This window comes from Erithacus rubecula (genome assembly GCF_903797595.1).
Source record: "Erithacus rubecula genome assembly, chromosome: 2".
NCBI classification, from domain to species: domain Eukaryota; kingdom Metazoa; phylum Chordata; class Aves; order Passeriformes; family Muscicapidae; genus Erithacus; species Erithacus rubecula.
This window is the reverse complement of record NC_136685.1, coordinates 51,640,066-51,664,021: the sequence shown is the minus strand read 5'-3', so window position 1 is coordinate 51,664,021 and position 23,956 is coordinate 51,640,066. Positions and strand designations below refer to the sequence as shown.

The 23,956-nt window shown below is 40.4% G+C and overlaps 1 protein-coding gene across 4 annotated transcripts in view; it reads left to right on the top strand.

Annotated features, from left to right (window-relative positions):
* Nucleotides 1–2,716: 2,716 nt before the first annotated feature.
* PTPRK (protein tyrosine phosphatase receptor type K) overlaps nucleotides 2,717–23,956 on the top strand; it is a 374,772-nt gene continuing 353,532 nt past the window's right edge. For 2 of the 4 annotated variants that reach the window (XM_079332191.1, XM_079332189.1), the window contains exon 1: nucleotides 2,717–3,159. In XM_079332191.1, coding sequence (XP_079188317.1) covers nucleotides 3,048–3,159 — 112 coding nt within the window. In that variant the 5' untranslated portion in view covers nucleotides 2,717–3,047. The remainder of the gene's footprint in view (nucleotides 3,160–23,956) is intronic. The other 2 variants (XM_079332188.1, XM_079332190.1) reach the window with 2 other exon arrangements.

The window sequence follows — 23,956 nt, the reverse complement described above, 5'->3', positions numbered from 1 at the left end:
TACTATAACATATCTAGACTTTACATACTGTTCAGATACATGGGAAAATATGGTGTTAGATGTGGATTTTCTATCATATAGCACTGAAATATTGCTAATTTAAGATATTTTGCTCTGAAATGATATATTGTGCTAGACATCTGTCAGTCATTACAGATATAATTAAGTGATAGTCTGTGTTAAAAATATGTTATGACGGGCTTAGCAACACCCAAAAGTATAATGGGAAAATTTTAACTGGGAATGGAAAGAGGGTAGAGGCATCTAGTAAAGTTTCAGAACCAGTTTGTTGAAACTGACAGAGATTTATTTGGCACTTTATTTAGATATTGCAATTATTAAGATAAAGACTGTATCTTTCTTAAGTTCCAAATAGCCCTCAGGCTGGAGGGAAAGATGTTACTGTGGAGTGTCTCAATCTTTCTGCTATTATATTAGCCTTGCATTTAGCATACCGTTTGTTAGCTCAGGCAGTTTTTAAAAGGCAAGTAATATAGATTTGCTTGCACTTAATTGAAAATGTGAAAATTGTAAAACATTTAGAGCTCTAAAAAAATAAAAGCTGAAATAAAAAATAAATCCATTCATGTCATATAGCATAAAAAACCCCTCAAACCTGAAGTGTAAGTATTTGTCAGGGTGCCAAGTACAGTAGAAGGACACATAGAGTGAATTCACATAATAGTTCAACAGATGCACACACACCTGAGGGAAAAGTGGTCACATGCACACCTCACCCCTACCTCTCAAGCCTGAACTCTCCAGTCAAGGGAAGAACAGCAATCAAAATACTTTTTCTTAGCAACATAATATGGAATAATTGGGAAAGGATGTATTCTCAAGAGACTCCTATTGGAACATATGCAAGCTGTCTGGATAAAGCCCAGATGATTGAACATCATCAGTGGGATCCATCACCTCAGAGCAATGAAATAAGCAACAGCCTGGAGCTGCACATTCACCACGACCTATCAACCTCTGCCCCTCTCCAGACATGGCAATCTGCAGTGCTGACCACTGGACATAGCTGCAATCCTGCCATGGAGGAAAAGGGGAAGGAGACATTAGTCTTCCTCCTCTCTACCCTCCCAAACAACTCATGAGTTATGCGTCTTGAAGTCACTTTTACAGTGTTAGTTGTATAGCTGCCAGCACGAGGGAAGGCTACCCACATACTCCCTCACACCAATATAAGTTGGTACATCTTTTTCATTAGCAAGAGAAATGGTGAATGTATCCTCCGACATCAGAAGCTGGGCTGGCACACTTCTTTCTTTCACCTTGCTCAGAAAAATTCCACATCTGGTACATGGCCCATTCTTCCTTAAATACTGGGTATCATGAGATCATCTCACACAGCTCCCTTTCTTCTTGAAGTTCAAACAAAGAGTCAGTGTTCACTGAAGCACATCATTTACAGTTCAGGGTAAGCATGCAAGTGGGTTCAGCCACTCCACCCAAACGAATGACAGGGTTTTCCAGGTGTAGAGTTTTTTTAGTATTGGGTGTGTGTGAACTACATGGTGTTTGTTACAACACGTTGTGATTCACTTTTTTTTTTTTTTTTTTTTTTTTTTTTTTTTTTTTTTTTTTTTTTTTTTTGTGAAAATCTGAGGGCTTGTGGGTCTTAAAGGTAAACCTATCAATTGCCAGACAATGGCTGGAAAGGATTTTGAATCACAGCAAACCTTTGATGAACCTGGATTGAATTTCGAATTTGCAATAAAACCTGTGAGTTTCCAGTGGTTTCAGGTTCAGTTGTAATCATTATACAGCATCTCTAATTACAAGTTGCCATGCGAGAAAGAAAATCTAATAAAAAAATACGTTAAAATAATTTGAGGACATTATGTTTATTTGAACAAAAATTCCAGCACTGGTGATTTTATGTTATTCCAAATGCTTTTTTTGGAGTTCTAAGCTCTCGAAGCTTAAGGACCTGCAGTGCTTTTAGAAACAGAGAACGAGGCCTTTATTATAGGGCATACCTGGGATCTGGATCAGGAGAGAGTATCCTTTGTCACAACCCACGGGTGTCAGAGTCTCACAGCTGCACACAGACCTGTCTGATAGTGATCACGCATGGAAATGATAGGATAATGGCAATACTGTTTATTACCATTCCAGCAGAGAACAATGAACCTTTACTGGCGTTAGGAGCCAGCCAAGTGTTGCCAAAGAAAGCAAAACCACGAACCCTGACTCGAGGATACAGCCGGGCTGTTTGATGCGCTGATAATACCCCGCTGGCCGCTCGATCTGTAGCGCGTTTCCAAGAGCGGGATGAGCCAACAGCTCCCAGGGTGGGATCCGTGGGGACCTTCCCCCGAAAGCAGCGCCCGAGCCCCGCCGCCCCCGGCCGCGCTCCCTGCCCCGACCTCCCGCCCCGCCGGCTCAGCCGGCGCCTTCTGCCTTCCGCCCCTCTCCTCCTCCTCCAGGAGCGGCAGGTTCCCCTCAGGCCGGAGGTGGAGAACGGGGGGCTCGCACAACCGCCTGTAGCAGCTCCGGTGCCGCGCTGAGCCGAGCCGACCCGGACCGAGCCAGGCTGCGCCGTGCCGGAGAGCTCGGAGAAGAGCCGACCCGAGCAGTGCCAGGAAAGCCGAGCCGTGCCAGGGAAAGCCGATCCGAGCGGAGCGGAGGCGATCCGGGCAGCGCCGATCCGAGCCGGCGCTGCCCCCGCGCCTGCAGCAGGAGGCGCTGCCGGGCGCCGCTGCGCCCGCGCCGGGCTGCGGGCCGGAGTCCCACATTCCCCGTGCCAAGTGCCGGGGAGCGGGGGTTGGACGTGCGCGCTCGGCTCCTCCCTCCCGCCCGGCTCGCCCAGCAGCAAAGTAACTCCGGAGTACGAGGGGAATCGGTGCCACCGCCGCCGCTCTCGTCGCGCCGCAGACGGCTGCCCCAGCGGGCGGCCCCGGGGCCAGTGGGCGCCCTTGGGCGCGGGGGTCTCCGGGCGAGGCGCCGCGGCGAGAGGGGCGGGCGGGGTGCGCTCCGCCCGCCGCCGCGGGCCGGGGCAGCACCGGCCTCTTTCACAAACTTCTCCGCAAGTCGGCATGGGCAGGGGGGCCGGCGCCGCTGCCTCGCTGCCGCTGCTGGCGGCGCTCGCCCTGCTGGCCGGCCGCTCGCCCGCCCTGCTCGGGGCGGCCCGGGCCCAGCTCTCCGCAGGTGAGTTCTTGCTCGGCGCCCAGGTGAGGGCGGGCGGCGCGGCGGGGTCGCGCCGTGCCCGGGCTGCTTGCCGGGAAAGGGACGGGAAGGGTCGCACTGCTCCGGGACCCGGCTCCCGCCCCGAGGAGCGACGGTGGGGCTGCAGAGGGGCTGCCCCACACCCCCATCCCCTCTCCCCTCTGCGGTGGGAGACCCACGCGTGTGCGCAGGCTGCCGGTGCGGGGCTCGCAGGGGCGCGCAGAGCGCGGGCTTCGGGCACCTTGCAAACTCCCCTTCCTCACCTCCTCCTCTCCACCGGCCAGCCTCCCAGGTGCCGGCGGGGTTGGAGCTGCTTTCGCCTCTTCCCCCGCTCAAACTTTTCCCGGCGTTTCCCAGCCCGGCGCGGAAGGTGCAGCCCGGCCGCTCCCCTCGCCCCGAGGCGTGGGGCGGGGAGACAGAGCTGCCGCTGGCCACGGGGATCCCCCCTCCCCACGCTAAAACAAGAGTGGTGGGCGAGAAACGGGAGGGAAAGCTCCGATACGGTCAGCGTCTGTTTTGTGTGAAAGCCGCGGATTTCTCTCCCCTTGCTCCTTGGCCGCCCAGCGCCACGGGGTTGTGCGGAATTAAAGCCCGCGGGGCCGGCGGTGGGAGCTGCGGCCGGCGGGTGGTGAGTTCTGGCCCCGGGGGAGGCTCGGGCACAGCGCCCGGGGCTGGAGCGGCCGCGCCGGGAAGAGGGCGCAGCATCTCCCGGGCTGTGCCGGGGCGATGGGGGGACACGGGGGATTCGTGTGCCGGACCGTCACCCCCGCCTGCTCCGCTGTAGTTTATGAAGCACCCTTCGTTGGCTTGGGGTGAAGCTTTATCATGAACGTGCTCTTATTGTTTGCGGCGTGAAGTATTACACTAAGGACCAACCGGCTGAAATAGACTTAAGGCTCTCGTTTGTCTTTCTTCCCTCCCCCTCTCGTTTGAATAGTACTTGCAATTGCATTGGGTGCATCAGTTGGACAGGTATTTGAGATCTTTATCATACGATACCGATTTGAAAACTGCCATTAAAAAAAAGTATCTACACTCTTGAGACTTTAAAGGACTGATATGTAGTCAGGGGGCTTTTCTTATTTTGCTCCTGGTCCTCCTATGAATTAGTTTTTAATTGAGACATTTGAATTGTCATCGATTAAGAAATATGCTGAAGCAGTGCTGGTCTGAGCATCCTTGTGTGTCTGACTTTGGTGTGTATAATTTAATGTCTCTGTATCAGAATAGTAAAATTACGTAAGCACCTATGAGCCTTTTTCCAGGGGAAGGGAAATGTACCATCTACACAGCTGGTAGATGTATGAACAGCTAAAATAAAATATTCCCAAGCGTAATATCTTTTAATTCAAAACCATAGTTAAGTCAAACCAGTGATTTTTGCTTTACTCCTAACTCATCAGACTAATGTTAACACCAAAAGTAACACTTACGTAAAGACTTTTTTATAAGCTTGTTCACTGGTGTAAAGAGAGTAGGAAGTTCTGATAACTTATATGGTCTGTGGTATTTTATGCTGAAAATGTGGTATGCAGCCCGTTTTGGAATTGCAAGTACAAGCAGTCAGGTTGGTACTGTGGGGTATGTGTTAGGTAAGTGGAAAAGAATGTTCAATATCCTTCTGACCAGAGTAGGTGAAGCTTGTCAAGGAGTTGAACAATTGTATCTAGGAAACACAAGATTAATTTTTTTTTTTTTTTTTTTTGTGTGTGTATAGCATGTCAGCAGCTAGGGACTTTAGTTTCTATTGCCAAGAATCAAGAATACTGATGTATTGTACCAGTCAGAGGTTTGTTAATTGGAGACACTCAGACCTTTTTGAAGGTTTAGTGAAGTAGAGCTGTTACTAGCTGGTTCTGTCATTGTACTTGTTTTAAGGTATGGTTCTTGGGCTCATATTACATACATTTGATATCCACAAGTAGAACTATGCTCTGCTGAATTTGATAACTGCCACAAACTTTGATTCATTACTTATTCTAAAACATCCCAGGAAGTGTGCGTGTGTGTTTGTGATTCTGTTGGTGAGATTTCTCTATCCTGGTGTTAGTGGATGCACACACAAAGGTTTGAGTTTGTATGTCCCAGTGAGAGCTTTTCTGTAGCCTCCAATGAGAAGTTTATCTGTTTGTGCACAGTGGAGCACCTGTTTTATACCTAGGCATCTCCCTTGTTCAACACGAGTACTGCTTTGCAATCACCTTTCTTTGACTGCCTTTTACCATTCTCACAGTAATATAACAGCCTGTGCTTTTCCAAATTAAACTAAACCTGCCTAATTTTCAGCTCCCTTTTTATTAATATTCTTCCTGTCTGAATTGCAAAAATTGAAAACTGTTAATTTTCCTTTGTTAGTAATGAAGGTATTTAGTCAGTCTGGACCTTTCACAGACCTCTGTCTCATTGTAATTTGATTTTTATTTCCTTTTTATGATGCTCTGTGCTGCTCCTGAACATGAACGATAGCAAGATCCAGAATTCTTCATAGAATTCTTCATAAAATTCTTCATAAAAACTTTGACATGTTTATTAAGGGTCTAATCAAATTACAGAGTACGAATTTTTTGAAAGTTGGCCTTCCTCGGGAACTGTGTGTGATAGTTTGCCGTCTGTTCTTCCCTCTAACATATTCCGTGAAAGCAAATGAGAAGGAGCTGAAGAAACTTAGGAAAAAGAACAAGATACATTTTGTAATTTGTTGCTGTCTTAGAAATTGTGCTTGTATATCTTCTCCGCCCTCTTTGCGCATAATCGAGACATTGTATCTTTTGTTTTTCTCCCCAGATTTCAAACCAAACAAAACCCCAAGCTGCTTCTCTCTGCCCTCCTCCCCCGCCCCCTTTCCCCCACCGCAGCCCTAATCCGCAGTGTAATGTTTTCTGGTCTCTGTAGATTGTTTCTTTACACCGCTGCTTTCCATGACCCTTCAACTTGGGTGCGTGCCTGTCAGAATCTAGGCCAAAATGTTTTGGCAGTGTGTTCTCTGTTGAAGTCTAGCTATTCCTTATATAGCACCTCCTTTCATCTGCAACTCCTACAGTTCGATAAAGAACAAGTTCAGCTTGTTTTCACAACTCAATCACTTTAAACTTATATTTTTTCAAATTTTATTTTTAGCAATTTGCATATTTTCAAATTTACAGGGGAAAAAAAGAAATATTTTAGAAAAAATTTTGAAGAATTGCTGCTGGCTTGTCAACTAGCTGATTGAAATATGCATTGCACTGCCTCTCATAGTGTGTGGAGTTTCTAATTACTAAATAAAAGATATGAGGGTAAAAATTTTAGATGCATCAGCTTATCTAAAGTTATCTACTGTGATATTTCAGACCAAAGGGATAGCTAAACATAAAAAACACTGTAGATTTGAGGAGTTCAAATCATTTATTAGAATAGTTGTTCCTTAGACATTTGCATGCAAAGTAGTGCCACAAATAAACATGCAAGAGTAAATATTTCTAAATTAATCTTTTTCCCTTTCCCTGATAAAATGACTGTACTCTGTCTTTGGGAGTGAATCTAACTCAGAAATTTGAAATTATCAAGTAGAAGATGTTTTTTGTTTTATAGATTTTTTTTTTCCATTAAGTATACTTACAGAGAAATATACGAAAATTGTAACCAGCATATCTATTACTTGTAACTATGTAGTAGAAGAAACGGAGAGCTCTTTGAAAATACTTTAAAATAATTAAACTCAAATTAGCTCTTTGCTGCCAGAACAGCAAAAGATGCTTCAGTCACATTTTACCTTGAATGCACTCCAATTTGCATGTATGAGGGATATACAGGAGCCACTGGTGCAGGTAGGTGTGTGTGTATAGGAAAACTTACACATAACTTATAAGTAGCTTTTTTATTTCCCATCAAACTGTTAAAATGTATTGACAAATTACATGGAAAATACGTGAAATTAGAAGTGAAGTTATTTTCCTGCTTTCATCACCTCCTTCTCAAATGTTTTCTTCTCTTTTACATCTTCAGCTCCTTCTTTGGCACTGTGAGTTCACAGATCACTTTGTCTATCTGTATTTTCAGGTGCCATATTACAGTTATACAATGGAAATAAATTTTCTAATTGGATCTTAACTGATTTCACATGAAATTGAAAGCACCCAGAACACCATGACCCTGGGAGTCCCAATTAGTCCCTTTGTCTGAGAATCACAGTACTGCTTGACTAGTGTGGTAGTGATATACACAGTGCATCTTAAACCAAAGAAAATGTCTTGCTCTTATTTAAGATCTGCTTGGGGTAAGAAATAGAAATTTAAAAATCCAAAGGGTGAGGGTGAGGTAAGAAATCTGCACATTGTGAGGTGAGAGGTCCACTTAGTTCAGTATCCAATCTGATGGTGGGCACTTGGGGAGAAGGGTTTTTTGCAAGGTGAATGACTTCCTCTGAGTACTGACAAAGTACTGGTATTTTATATTGTAAGTGGACTACGTAGCAATGATTGTGCCTGATGACATTTTCAGCCTGTATTGCTTTTAGCATTTGCCTTGCTTTGTGGTAAGGAATTTATAAGTTGTGTGGAAAAAGCTATAGCCCTTTGTGTTTCGAAATAGCTTGTTGTATTCCATATATCCTAGGTCTTGTATGAAAAGATGAATGATGATTTATCCCATTTTTACCTTCTTCATGCTACACAAGGTTTTTCCAGTCTATCTCAACTATTCATTTTCTCATCAGAAAAGTCTGGTTGTAGCCACCTTCTGTGAAGATACCATTCCATATCTTCTTTTTATCCTTTATCAGCCTTCTCTTTCTGTTCCAGTTCTATATTGCTCAGAGCATATATGAGACAGCTGCCTGATGGATTTATATAGCACTTAATAATGATTTCTGTTCTGTTCCCTATCCGTAGTGTGATCATTCCTGTCATTTGCTTGGCTTTTTTGACCATTTGTCTCACTCCTGGTTGTGAGCTGACACTTTTATGGAACTATTTCATTACTGAAGAGCTGAGATATTGCATTAAATGATGGTCTGTGGGGTGGCTGTGCCAGTGGACAGCAGGACTCTTGGGAAGGAGAGGGTCTTTAACCAGCCCATTTTGGAGGAAAGTTTGGGGCAAGGCTCTTGAAGGACCTGTGACCTCATGTTGAATGTTTGGGAGAGTTTAATGCTTATCACCATGGTTTACCTCTTTCTTGATATGCTCTTGTTAATACAAGTGAGTTTAAAAAGAGTTTATCCTCTTGCATATAAAGATTGGCAGTATCTGGATTAAAATCCAGAGAGATCCGCAGTGTTGCTTCTTGTTCTCAAGTCTTTGTATGATCTCTGTCCTGTAGTCCTCCAGGTCATCTCACCTCTCAGGAGCTGGTATGTGACTGAGTGTCAGCAACTGTTTTGGTGAAATCTCTACTCTTCCTTTTGCTATAAGGATCCTGTTGAATGTGTAATAGAAAGCTTCCAAAAAATTGCTTCAGTTCTGTTAGCTGAGTCAATTAGGACATACCTTGTGTTTTCAGGTGCTGATGGAATCCCATCTGTCATAGCTTATCATCATCATGAAAAGATGCCTTTGTAGTGCTGCTCCCAGACGTGTGTGCTCCAATTTGGAGCTTCATTTGCAATCTGCCTATGCTATTAAGCTAATTTAAATTACCACTGCCACAGAAGGGGCATTTCTATCACTTGAGTGGCTCTCAGGCCTTTGCCTTTGCTAGGTCTGGCCACCAAGTGACCTGTGGGTGAGTTGGTTCAGCTTTATGCAAATCTCCTTGAAGGGAAGATGGGGTTTGGTATTAGTTTGCTATTAGCATACTGGCGGATGTGCAGCCACCTAAACCTGACATAGGGGAGGATGAGGGCTGATGGTGGAAGGCTTGGTTTGACAGCTGTGAGTGCAGTGCTGTGCAGTGAGGGGAACCTGGCACTGGTTTTAGTCACACTGGATCACGCTCTGCTCACCATGCCAGCACTTCATCCACTTGAGGAAGAACAAAGGGCAGGCAGGAGGGCACAGATTGTGGAGGGAGGGGAGGCCTGGTGCTCTGGAGCTAGAGGGCTTAGGCTGGGTGAAGGTGTTTGTGTTCTGGCTGACTGCTCACCAACTGATGACAGGGTTATGCTAGTGTTTCTGACATGCAGCTTTGAGTAAACTGGGCTTAAATGTGTTCTTTTGTTCTAATAGATGGCTAAAGTATTTATTATATAATTGTATAAACAAGGAGTGGCTTATTCATAGCACGCAGTAGAGAGCAATTGTGATGTCAAGCAATAGAGGACTTGGTGGAGATGACACCTATATACAAGCCTAGAATTAGAGGATGTTGTGACACCCAGTTTGGGGCACAGCAGGAACTGCTTTAAAGCTGGGTTCTGTGATTTCATATCTTTCCATGCATGATCTGTCCTTGCCTATCCTATGGGGTTTTTAATTAGGATTGCTCAAGAGATATGAATATGGGTTGAAGGGGATAAATGGCCATGGTTTCTAAAGGCCAGAGTGAGCCAGTTGGGCAGAGGTAAATGGCACTGGTGACAATTTTGTATCATCTGGCTGAGCATAAAACCATTCCACACACAATTTTGTAGGCCAGAAAGGTCATTACCTTGTGCTGCTTCCTGGTAAGCCTTGACTACAAATGTCTTTAAGCCAGTTGTTTAAATCTGTGCAAACTACCCAGCTGAAGTCACCTATAGTGCACACCTACTTTGTAGTTTGTGTCAGTCTGTTCTAAATAGGAAGCCATGTAGTTGAAAGTTGTCTTTGCATTTTCAGTAAAAGATTTGAGGGATTTAATTTCTTGAGGATTGGTGCTGTGAAAAAGTTCAATTCTTTGCCCAGTACTAAAGTAATATGAGGTTATTTTTTTTAGCTAGTGTATGAGAGATTGGACCTTTCAGTTTGTCAGAAAGTCATTTACTTCTGTTGCCACTTACTAAAAACCTGTGATTATGTTTGTTAATTGAGTAGCAAAATAAGCCATTTCTCAACTACCATGTCATGAAATTAATTCTACTGACTTATGAGACACTGTTGAATACTTTAAACCCAAGTTCTGTTGCAATTAAGTTATGGTATGTTCATTCTAATTATTACACACTGGTTACTCAATTTATTTTGAGGTGTAGTTGTATGCTTTCTTTTGTGTGAAAGCACTTGCTCTGTAACAGTAAAAATTACTGATGAATATTAACTAGAACAGAAAAATACTATGAAAAATAATTGTGGCTGTAGTTCAAATGAAATCAAAAGTGCTCAGAGTTAAATTTTTGACTGGATAACTGACTTCTTGAACTTTTTTTTGTATTACTATTTCCAAACAGATGTTGTGTTTCTATGTGAGTACTATAGTGTGGTTTATGATAATTGCTGGTTTAAAATAATTTATGATTTTAAGTAAAAGAGACCAGTCTACTGAAGCACTGAAATTTTAGACTGCTTTTGTGTTTTTCACTACAGTGAAAAATAAGCATTACAAGACCTGGCAGAGAGTTGTCCTGTTGCTATGAATTAGAAAAATGCTCTGATTTTATATTTTGCCACTTCACAATATCTGTATCATATCTCAGTGGTATTAGGCTGGAATAAGATCAAAATGGTATTAGTTGTCTTGGTTCTCCCAGTGTTATCCTCTTTGTCCATTCTTTGTAAATGTAAAAGCACTTATCAGCCATGAGAATGCTGAAGAAATGTGACTGAGTTCATGGCTAGATAAGTTGTTGGCACTGACTGCCATCACTATTTAAAATACTTTAAAGGGATGATTCCTTACAAAAATACCAAAGTCAGTTTAAGATCTTGTTCAATTTCTGGTTCCTCAGAATAAATGTTTTAACAATTGCAGAATATATTTTTTTCAGGTATCTCTCCAACTAGTATCTTTAAGTCTGAGTATCACATGCATTTTAAGTAGACAGTGCATAACAGAACATTGTTCTGACATTGTTGTGTTAACTTCAGTGCTATTTGTCATAAGTGTTACAGAGAAGATAATGGTGTTGATTTAAAAAGAATGCTAAATAAACAAAAAAACCCGGTCCAGTCTCGAAATTACCAAACAGTCAGTTCCATAATCCCTTCCCCCACACCTGAAGAAAGAAGTGGATTGTCGTTTTCCCCACTGCTCTCACACTCCTTGTCCCTGTGGTGGTGCATCCCCCTCCCCATCCCTGCCTCAGGCTGGTGTATTTTTAAGCAGCTGTAAACACTCATTTGCAACAGCCCCCTCCCTCCCCTTTAAAAATCTCCTTGCCTCTCCTTATTTTTTGTTGGAAGAATTTGATGTTAGAGTTTCCTGCTGCAGGTGAAGGAAGGTAGATGAGATTCCTTACTCAGAATGGTGAACTATAAACACTATAAATAAATAGTTGAGTATAAATATCACTTCTCATGAAGTTTTTATGTGCTCCTTTGCTTAACTGGTTAGCTGTGTCTGTCTTTCTTGATGTGACAACGTGGTTTGGTGCATTTCATGTTCACTTTTCAGGCTAGTAAATTTCCTGTTAGAGACGTTCCACTCTTGCACAACAGATGTATAATAAAGTAATATTTTCAGTCTTTTCCTAAGTCAATTCAGAAAAGCCAAACAAATACTCTTTTTGCAATTTTTTTTTTTACCAGCAATCAGTTCTGACTCAATTTTTGAATATACTAGAAATTGCAAACTCATTCCTCAGGCTTGCCAGCTCTTCAGCATATGAATGCTTTGTGTGTGTGGTCTTGTTTAGTGCAAAAGGTCTATTTATATTAAGTTTTTTGCATTTGTAAATCTCTGCGGGGTTGGCTTTCCTTTCTTGCTACCTTTCCATTCAGATAGCATGACAAACTATTCACAACCCCCACCACAAGCAAAATCCTTCATGAGCTCGCTCTACTTGCCTACAAGAATGTAAATAGATATGTAAGGGTGGAAAGACATTTTCTAGGTGAGAGCAAAACCCTGAGTGTAATGGTTTGGATTTCTGAATCAGTTGAAATGAAGCTTGGTAATGAAAGGGAATGTAATTTTCCTGGTAGACACAGGCTAAATAGATGGGTGTAATGTTACAGCACGTAAAGATTTAGACGTGGGGTGTTTTTTCAGACTGAGGTGGCTGAAACCTGGAAGTGAGAAATTGTTAATCAAATTGGCTTTTGCTTCAACTTTTAGTATTTTTAAACCACTTCTATTAGTAGTTGCTATGCTGTTATTAGCCACCGTGGTTGACTTTTTCCTTTGATAAAGTTAGTTTAATGGTTTAATGCTTTGACTCTTCTTACATTAGTGGGAAAGTGTTGCATTCCTAGGTGGTGTGTTATTCCCAGTATTTTTTTCCTCACCCCCCCCTTCCCCGCCCCCCCCCCCCTTCTTTTCCCTTTCATTTGAAATACCTGTATGCTGATTTGATTAAGTACTGTAGGGTAGGTTAACAGCTCCTTCTGAGTCATGTTGAAGGCATGAAGTGCTTCCAGGTCTGCAGTTCTTTCCAGGGATGAGCAAGTTCCTGGCCAGTTTGTGTATCCTGTTTGCACAGCAGCAGTTAACTACCAGACTCAGTTTATGGGATGTTTTAGAGGCATTGAAATGGATATACCAAACAGCTTTTTTTGGGGGCGATGGTTGTTCCCTCTGGCTCATCTGTATTTCTTGGGTTTATACTCCAAATGCTTCAATCCTTTTGGTGATTTATTGGTGTTTCTGTCAAATGTTGAACAAGGAGTTAAATGACCAGCAATTTGGAAGGGCAAGATTATGCTCTTGTTTAGAGAGGCTGCACAGATGTTCTTTATGAGCATTCAGAAGAGGGGAGTCTGTACATTACTTTCAGGTTGACAGAAACCATGTATTTTAAAATCCTTGGTCTGAGCTTTATGGGCTATGTGATGAGGCTGTGAACCTGAAAGTGTAGCATTTGTGATTAATAATGACATTTGCAGACCCTAGGAATACTGGAATAATCTGTTACATTGCTTTGCTTGCATAGTGATAGTATCCAGATGCTAAGCATAAACATCTCTCTCTGTTTGGTTAAGCATAGAAATGGGAATGAAAACAAGCACTAGACAATTTGAGTTTCTGGGAAATAATTTTGGCCATCCATCTCTTTAAATAGCTATTAAGCAAAAAGCAGCCTCAAGTAATTAATGGGCCAGTCTTACTCTGTGATGAAGTTGAAAGAATTAGAAAAATTATATTTTGGTGGAAATGAATATGTGATTAAAAAATACCAAAAATCTTCCACTGCACTTGGATATGAAGCATTTGGATTGTGAACCTAAACCTAAAAATACCCCAGGATTAGCAAGTGGAAGCAAAAGCCAAAGAAAATGCTCAAATTTGCTAAGTTTATATATGAGGCAGTCCCCAGAGTACAGAGGACCAAGTGAATGAAGTTGGTAAATGTTATTTATTTCCCCCTAATAAAATAACAATTTTATTCACTTTTGAAGTGCACAGCAGTACTGATGTTGATTACCTAATAGACAGTTTGTTAAGTTCTTACCAAGTGCAGTTTTCTGGGCACTGCTTGTGCAGTGCTTGCAACAAAGCTGTAAGTGGAAAGTGGTTATGGAGAATTTCTTGCCTTGATTAATACTTTGAAAATGGGAAAACAACATAATCTTACTTTGATTTGTGAAGTGTAGGGGAGGCATAAGTGCACTACTCTTTCGTCCTTAAAGAAAAAGCAACTGCTCTCATATTTGTTGGAGGACAAAATTAAGTACTAGGTTCACAATTTTGTAACAAATACGTCCTTAAACCATAAAGATCCCAAGTCCTCTTGTATGTTCTTCCACATCAGTTACTGTCTTGTGGTTGAGGATTGAGTCCTGTGCTGGTGACAGTATTTCAGCTGTGTAAACAAAATAGATTTGAAGAAGAAAGTGTAAAATTCAAAAGGGGTAAATGAGATCTGTGAATCCATTGCAGAAATCTTGAAGCTGGTGAGTTTCTTCAGTACTGTGCCATGACTGAGGAGGATGCATTTTTTTCTCTGTAGTACACAAAATGAAGACTGAGAATGAAAGGAAGATAAGCCCATCCTTCCTTGTTGCTTCTCTTCAGCTTTTGGTGCATCAGGAATAACTCATATTTTATCATCACCTTGTTACACTGACAGGTTTGTGGGCAGTAGTACGTAAAATTCTAAACAGCTCTGTTCATGCTGTGTGTTGAGTGTATTGCCAGGTGAAAGAGGTCAGAAAAACAAACCTGCCTACCTGCCTGTAGGATGAATGCCTTCTTAGTTAAGACTGAGTTATGTGTAGGCAGGGGGGTTTGGTGACTTTCTTGATAATTCTTCAGTGTCTTCCATGTGTCTGCTTAGCTTTTGTTTTATTGGTGTGGGACTCCCAGATCAGGATGCCTTTATCTTCCTGTTTACTATATTAAAAAGGCCCTGTCAAGAAGGAATCCAGGTAAAACTGGTTTCTTTTTATTTCCTAATCCTTTTTTGAGACGTTCTGAATCCAAGATGACTGTGTGTTGTTTATGATAGGATCCTTCCTGTCCTTCTTCTTCATTCTCTCTTATCTGCTTGTTTACTATATCTCAACTACAGCAATTAAGCATCTGATTAAATTTGCATTTCTTTGGGTATGAATTAAGAAAGAGCAGGTAGTATGTGGTTTCAGTATTTAAGCAAAATGGGTCCTTTTTATATGAAAGATTACTTTTACTATGTTTAGGCCCAGAAAAGTTGCTATTTCCTTGTACTTTTGCAATTCAGAAACACAATTTAGAAATAGAGTGGGATTGAACTTCAAGATTTCTGTAATCTGTCAGGGGAAAAAGTAGACAAAGTGTAACAACATTAAGAACATTAGAGTTGCACATATTGAAAACTTCTGTCTAAATAAGTTGTAATTAAGAGGATTTGCCTTTAGCAGTATAAAAGATAAACTACCAATGATTGTATCTTCTATGTAAATGTTCAGTAATTGATGTATAGCTCTTAAGTGGACCCAGTGGCTGTTTGATGAATATGTTTGTACATGGTAAAATATATAAATACATCTAGGTCCCTGGAGTATTTTTGCTGTCTTCCATATATGATTGATCAGTTTACCTAAGACACAGACTAGTTTGTTCTCAGACTCAATTTAGAGATTCTGGCATGATGAAATGTTATAATAGCAAGAGATAAAATGCATGAGCAAAGAAGATATTCTTAATAGAGGACTGTAATCAGTGTTTGAAAAGTGGCTAATGGATTGGAGAATATAGCAGCCTCAGACACAGCAATAAAGACCATGTATGTAAATGCAAATGCAAATGCATGATAAAATTAAATAAACTCGAAGCTTGGATAAATATTCTGAAGTGTATTTCAGTTTGCTTTCTAAAAACTTTGGAATGAAAGTCTTGGATAACGAGGAAGTTTTCCTTTTTTAGTTCAAGCTTTTAACTTGAATGCCTGTGACCAGAAACAGTAAAAAATAATTTCCAAAGCCAAAGCAAGGTTTTGTTTGAGTAAAGTTGTCTGCACACTTAGCTGCACTGCATTTTGCTCTTGGAATCTTATGAGCTGCTACAGCAAGGAGTTAGAAGGATCTTGCTAGTTTTATCTGTGACACTAGTACCTGTCAGGACAATTCTCTTTTGCTGTGTCTTAGACATATGGCTGTGTCTGCATTGACAAGTAATTTAGTGCAATAGTTGCTGGTAGCTGAATTGAAACATTAGAGAGAGTGAGACACAGTACATGTGGTGTAGCCTGGCAGGATTACCTCAGATTTCGTGGTCTTCTCCTGTAGGCTCATTTTTTCTGGTGTCTTGGGCTCCTAAGGATCTCATGGTACATAACCTACTAACTTTGAATCAAGCTTCCCTGAGAATTGTCAGAGCATTTTAGATGTGGAGCTTCTGGTGCTCATATCTGACTGTGATGGTGAAGTTCACATGTACAAGAACTGTGCTGAGAAACAAATTAATGGTAAATGAGGCAATCAAGGCATTTATTTTTCTTCTCTTTTGAATCAATTCCCAATATAGGTACAAAAAGGACACTAGACAGGCTATCTGCTAGAGAGTATATACAATCAGTGGGACAAAAAATTGAAGAGGAACATGTTCTGAAAAAGTAGCAATATTTTTGAAATCATGTCTTTTGCCCTTTTTATAACCCTCTCTATTGTGATTTTAGCTGTTTGGCTAGTAGGTTTTTGAAGTGGTGAACAAATAAGATATGTAGATGATGATGATGATGATGTGTTAATTTAGTGATGAGTGTTTTCAAGGCTGAGAAGCTAACCTGGCAGGGAAAACTGAAAGCATGTTTAGATAGTGAAATTTAATACTATATTCAAACAATGCTTTATATTTGGTGGGAAGAGCAAAGATTGGTCTCCAAATGTTTGAGACAGATACCATGCAGGATAAAGATCTCTGGTTCTGTTTTCCTCTCTGAGATTGTGTTTCCCATTATGGTACTAATATTTGAGAGACCTGAAATACTTTAGCCTCATGATGTTCCTGTGATTTCTGTTGTACTACACCCCTCATTTAGGACAGAGACTTGACTGTCAATTGGAGAGTGTACATACAATAAGGCATTATGCTTTAATTTCTTATGTTCTAACTTATATCCTAGTTTGTTAATTAGGTATTATCCCCTCCTGCAACAGCTAAGTGAAATTTTATATGAAGCAAAACTGCACAAAATTGTACCCCACTGAGAGAACTAGTCCTTAACAAGGAAGGCATTGTCAGTGTGTTTACAAGTAGCATTGGTGGTAATAACACTTATTGGTAATAACACCAACAACATCTCAACCTGACAATAACATCAGTAATACCTAAAATGATTTTGAGGGAAATGGTTAGTAAAAGGGACCAAGTTGGTAGTTTTTTTCAGTGAAAATCTCTGAAAAGAGGTAGGGGAGGGAGAGAAAAGACTTGTTGATAAAAATGAAGTAGAATATATTAAACTTGAAAATGGAATATAGATCATAGGAAATTAGAGGTTAAATAAGAATTTGCCAGAAGGAGGGAAGCTGTGTGCTAAAGCTAGCTGAGACATCTGCCCCTATAGAGTTTTATATCTCACTATGTGTGAAGAGTGTGACCTGGAAATGAGATTAAAACAGGAATTGACCAGAACCAGGAGATGAACCATTGCCCCTTCCTGGAGGTGTCCACCCCCATGGAGATTAATACCACACGGACTAAGGAAAATGTGATTTGCAAAGAAGATAAACATGCATTCTCCATATCAAGCAGATCCCCTAATAGGACTTGGATAGGAAGTAGCCTTGACTATCAGAGACTTATATCCTGTTGTCAATTAGATTTTTTTCCAAGGCCATTTGAACATCTTACTTTAGCAGACTTAGCAGCAAAACTATTATTGAATGTTTTATTAATGCTGAAAAGCATAATGTGGCAAGTTCACTCTTCTCATATTTAATCTTCTTCTTTACATTGTAACTAATAAAAATATCAGATTTCTGATTAAGCAATGTGGGATTGATGTTATAATTGACATACGAGACAGGTTATTTTTTTTCCTACATCTCTTTGTGCAACTGCTCCCGAAAGCATGAAGTTTCAGAGATGAGATTGCCCTTTAGAAGGAGGGAAGTGCCAACTTCTCATAGTTTATCTGTTAGAAAATGATGGAATATGTTTGTTTTTTTAGTTTAACAGTTCAGTTAAATACAGTATTTGACACTTCAGTTCCCTCCCTTCTTTTTTTTTGTGAGTTCTTGGGATTGTTTTCAAAGAAGAAGTCAGGGAAGTATAAGTATATAAAACTAGTCATCCCAAAATACAAATCCAGATGAGATATATTTGGTTGCACACTGGGTATGTCTAATGATGAAGAAAAATTTTTAAATCTTCTCTCCAGTTTTTAGGATCACATCTTTCAGGCATATAGGTTTGCTTTGACTAGAAGTCATGTGAATGTTGGCTATCAAAGGTGTGTGTATTACTAGGCACTCAAAAGAAAAGCATGATTGTAATTCATGTTATAGTAACAATACCTACACTACCACTTATTGCTGTCATTTCATTTTCAATGCCAGTTTTTTAATGGAGGGTGACCAGTGCTTCTGGTTCTGTTAGGGGCTGTCTGGTGTTTAAATGGCACAAAGTGAATTGTGGTATTTCTTTCTTCTGCTGTGGTAATCAGGACACATGGGATATTTCTGCAAGCCAGAAGAGTTTTGGATTGATGATTTAATTTTGAATGGACTTGTGAAGGGCATCTGGACCTCAGACACCAGTGCATGGGCCGATCTTGGCAACAGGAATACCTGTGGGTGCAGGCTGGATAGTGGCTGAGTGATGCCCTAAAAGAGAGGGATTTGTGGTTGATAACTGGCTGGGTATGCATGTGGGTTTTTTGGTTGTTTGGGGTTTCTTTATGTGTTTTTTGTTTGTTTGTTTGTTTGTTTGTTTTTGTTTGTTTGTTTCTGTGGGGCTTTCAGTTAATTTTTAATTTTTCTGAACAAACTGAAGGGCATACTGGACTGCACTGGGAGGACTGTAGCCAGCAGATTGTGGCAAGCTGCTGTCCCTCACTACCCAGTGCTGGTGAGGCATGTCTAGAGTATTTTGTTGGGAATTGTGGCTGTTGCCTTCTCCTAGATCGTGAAGAATATGGAGAAGCTGAAGCCTCTTGGGAAGTTACCCAGTTTGGGGCCTGGATGGTGTGACCTAGATGGTGTGATCTCACCTGAAGGGAGCTGGGTTTAGTCTCAAGATGAAGAAGAGTAAGGGGATAATCTTATCAGGAGGTTGCAAGAACTTGAAGGGTGGTTATGAAGATGACAGAGACGATCTCTTTGATAGCTGCAAATAATACAGCAAGGGGCAGTAGACACAAATTGCAGCTTGGGAGGCTCAGCTTGAATGCTATAAATCTTTGCTCATGTGTAGGAGGGTGGTGGAGCAGAACAGACTGCTCAGGGCAACCCCTGTCCACTGAGGCTTTCAATCCTCAGCTAGACAAAGCTGTGGCTGATGTTATAGTCTTGGTGATAATTCAACTTGGAAGGGGGTATTTGGCCTAGATGGCCTCCAGAGGTGTCTTGCAAGCAACACTTCTTTGATTCTAGTGGAAGTGTAGCCTGCAATTTCATGGGGTGTAGAAACAGGTCAATGCAGGTTGAAAGTGCTCCAGCCTGGCAGAATGGCTGGTTGGTCTCTGCTACAGAGAGACATTTTCTTAACCTTTGCTCCTTCTCTGAGCAGCAGTTATACTGGATTTTTTTTTTTTTTTTTTTTTTTTTAAATTATACATTCACAAATAACCCAGGAGTGGGACTTCTTTGCCTTTTTTACTTTTCCCCCCATGTGTAACTCTGAGTTGGGCAAGATTTATGCTTCTTCATTTATAAATGTGATTCACCCTGCAAGTCAAGCATGAAAACAGCAAGGGTTTAGGGTTTGACTTCTTGCTCCTGTTGTTTGGAGAGTATAGCTCTCCTAGTATGAGGATGTCTGGAAGTTCTTCCATGTGATTTCCATTGTTCCACAAAAGAAGCATCTTACAGTATTCAATGTTTGCTGAGGTAAAAGCCCTCAAGCCTGTTTAACCCTTGGCTTCTTGAAGGAGGTGATGAAATGAAAAACTCTTTTCAACATGGAGGATGCCTTATGTGAAGACACATTTCTCTCTGTTGTCAGACCATTTCTCAAAGCATATGTGAAGGTGATGTGTAGATATGTGACAGTAAGGTCAAATTAAATAAATTCAAATTAAAAAATAATTTAAAACAGTTTAGTTAAATCATGTTAAAATTCTGTGTGGGTTGCTTTCATTCAGTATTAAAATATCGTATTAAAATTCAGCTTAGTATAATTCACCTTAGGAATGGATTCGATAAATTGGATTAAAGTAGACTAATTCTGGAAAAAGAGGGTACATGAGTTTTTCAAAGTTAAATAAAATGAATTCAGAGATAATTTAGACTAATTATCATTGTTCCAATGTGTCATCTTGTGGTATATAAACAGTTTTTTGTTAAGATCAAAATAAGGTAAGTATATGATTCAGCCCTTGCTTGCTCTGCTGAGGATAAACATTAATCTCTGCTTTTTAATGTTGAACCCCCATTTTATCCTTCTGGTTTGGGAAGCCTCTGAAGGCTGTGAAACCTTTTTCCTCAGTGTATCAGAGATGTGCATTTTTCAGGAGAACCTTAACTTAACCAAAGTTATGTATGACATTAAGGTCTGTCAGCAAAACTGATCAATCATTTGTGCAGTGCTTTCTTCAAGAAAGCCTTTCTTTAGCCTCAGAAATACTTCAGATAAGGTTCCTAAGGCATCTAGTCATCTGGTTTGGGGCAATTTAAGGAATTGCTATCCATGAGTGTCTGCTCCAGTAATCCAGGTCAGAGCTTGAAACCAACATGTAGATCATGGAGAGGGAAGTGTGTTTAGTCCTCTGTGACCACAGTGGATGGCCCTGCTTCTGCCAAGGGGGCCGTGCTGCTGCTTAGCACAGGGGGGACTTAACTCCTTCAGCTGCTTTAGCCAGTCCAGCGGGAGTTAGGGCAGCGAGCACATGGTGTTGGCAGATTCTGAAAGGGATTAGTTTAAGTCTGCTTGAAGCTGTGTGCTCTGAAGTTGTTACAGGCAACCTTTTCATGGTTAAAAATCAAGAAACAAGCTGCTCCTTACCAAGAAAAACATGCCCTCTCTCCCAAACCCTCAAACTCAAACAATCCACAGAATAACACCTTTGTGCATGATGTGTTTGATGGGATGCATATTAGTATTTGTGAAACAAGCTTTATCCATATTGTCAAAGCTTTTTGAGCTAATATATTCTGACCATTTGGTATTTGGGGAAAGTAGTTACCTGCTTGTATTTGTTTTAACATATGATAGATTGAGTGCTGACTTTTTTGTGAATTTAGAATTTGAAATGGAAGCAATCTTTCATTCCAGAAGTATAGATGCTTTTGTTTTGTAGAAGATCAGTACAAAATTTTGTAGTAATTTTTGGTAGGTTCAGTGTAAAATACGAATATCCAATTAAATAATTTTGATTGGCTATTGTGTTTTTTAGTGCTTAACTGAAAAATTAGAAGAGTGGATTGAGTTCTCTTTCACCTAGCCAGCACAGAATTCTTCAGCAATTTTCTGTGGACAAGGTGCCTTCTGTTATGGAATGCGTGCTACATGTAAAGATCTCTCAGTTTAAATTAGCTAATACCACATTTACTGTATTTGAAAAACAGTCCCTCATTTAAAGTGCGCTCAGTTCAGGGTTTCATAACACTAACCTTTGAGACAGCTGTGATTGTAGGATTCTACTTCCACTTCTATATCTCATTTGTGTATTACTGCACACTGTCCTGCTATGTCACTTTCTGTTCCTCTTTTGCATGCTGTATTTTCATTCTGATTAAGAATTTGATGCACTGTAGAAGACAGTGCAAAGAAAGACACGAAAATAGATGCTGAGGGCAAATATGCAGATAATAACAAAATGTTTGCTTTAAAGTTCTGCTTTGAGAAAGAAAGATCAGTTGCTTAAGCTGCTTTAGATGGAGGGAAATACCCTCTCTCCCACTGGTTGCTAGTAACATTTCCCATTGAAATGATAGTACTGTTGACCCAGAGAAGTTTCCTTTTTTTTTTTTTTTTTTTTTTTTTTTTACAATACACTATTGATGATCCCTCCTTGCCATTTAAAAATTCAGGAGTAATGTTGATTCAGATACTTTTTAAAATAGGAAACCCCACAATATTAATGGAAATGAAGAAAGAATGAGGAGTCAATAAACAACTGAAGTACCAAAAGAAGGAGATTATGTTTAATAGAATGGCTGTTTCCATTTATTTTTATTATTATTCTGCATTTTCCCCCACTCTCTGTGATTTAAAAAAGTATGAAGAAAATGTTAAAACATTAGTTATTGGTCTAGACCTTTGTATCCCATACTTAAATGCTGGCAGTGTTACATCTTTTTGAATGCCCTTAAAACTTCTAGTTTCCTGGAATTTCTGAAAAAAATGATTGAACTCTAAAGGGTTTTTCTTGATTATTTTTTTTAAATTGACTGCGCTTAAGAAAGTTGAGAAACCCCATTCAGAGACTACTTCAGGACTACCCAAAGCAATTAGCATAAAAACTTAGTGGTTTCCAGTTAAAATTTCTCATTCACAAGAAAAAGTTTTGGCTTGCTATTTTGAATAAAAGAAAAAATTCTAAGCTTTCAATACTGGATTTTTAAAATAATTTCAAATATAATGTGTAAGCTTCCAAATTGCTAGATGAATACTGGTTTGTTTTTGGAAGATGTCAAAACCAATTAAATTTAAATTCTGTTCAGTTTCATGTATTAGAGGTTGTTCTTTATAGGATCTTGAGCTTTCCTAGGATTCTGTAGTGGTAATGTGTACTGCTTGAATGAGTTAACACTGCTGGCAGTTCAAGTAGAAAGAAAAACCTGAGGAGAAATTATGTTCAAGTGGGTAGCCACTTGCAATATGATACCAGTCTTGAAATTCCTAGAGCCAGATTAGTATGATCTGCTTCATTCCTACAAATACAGACCTTGGGGCTTTCTTCATTGTCAAGTGAGTATGTTGAAGACACAGTTCACTGTGGAGCCATGTGTTTTATGGATATTACATACTTCTTAGCTTGAACAAGGAGGGATAGAAATGAGAAGTGTGAATGTTTTTGTTTCCAGGCTAGCTTCTAATGTCGAGAGAAGCAATTTGATAGAGCATTTGGCATTGTTGGAAGAAAAAGACAAAATAATAAAAAATTCTGCTTGTATTCAGGAAGTTTGGTATTTTATTTCCCCTTCTGTGTTTCTAGGAACATCTTAATTGAAAGCAACGCTGCAAAATTGTTATACCTGTTTTCTCTGAAACTATAGCTGCCTGTAGCAAATTTGTGAATTAAAAATGATTCACACTACACTTTTTACATGAGACAAGGAACATTTTAAAAGTTGTCAATAAGGTGCATGTATGCATCCCTATGTAATTTTTACTTTTCTGAATATTAGTTTATTATTATTATCCCTACTCTGTTTTGACTTCTAATTATTGAGCACTCATTCGAGTTGCTTTCATTAATGCAAACAGAAGGGAAACCAGGAAAGAAACCATGAGTCAACTGAAATGATTACTTTTTATGCAGGCAAGTTGAAATTGATTTGTTCAGGTGCTATATTTCTGCATTTTTCTAGGATTATCAGCTTCCAGTTTGATTCCATCCTGAGGCTATAGGTTCATCTGGCTGAATGTATAATTTGAAGCTGATTTTACAGTGTATTTTTGGCATTTGTTGGAGGGTTCCTTCCAGCCTGCCTGAAGTTTTCCAGCATCTGGAGGGAGGTGGAGGATTTTAGAGGGATCTTGGAGTTCCTCTGAAACAGAAACATTGACTGGTAGGAGACTGCCCTGGCCCCAGGGATTTGTGCTTTTTTGTGTGTCTTCTTCAGCATTTCTGTGACCTTTCTGCTCAGCCACCTCTGAGGATGGTAAACAACTTCCCAGTGAAGACACTGGAAAGGAAGTGGGAAGAGACTGGCTGAAGCTTGGCTCGTGTGAGCTGTGGAGGGTAGTATTACTCATGGTAGCTTTAGGCTGTCATGAGACTTTGGGCTGAACTTTACATACAGGTTTAGAGCTCTGGAAAGTACGTGGTTGTGGTAATTATGTCTTCAATCCTAGTTCATTTCTGCAAGTGGAATGTGGAAGTAAAGGGATTTTTAACTTCTCCTCAAGCTTCAGTAGTTTTTAAGTGTTGTCTTAAGTCAAAAATGTGAATGCATCTTGGTTAACACGGCTAGCAGTTTTTCTTCTTCTGGTTTTCCTTGAGGTAAGGTTAGGAGTAGATTCCTTGGCAGCTGACATGAATTGG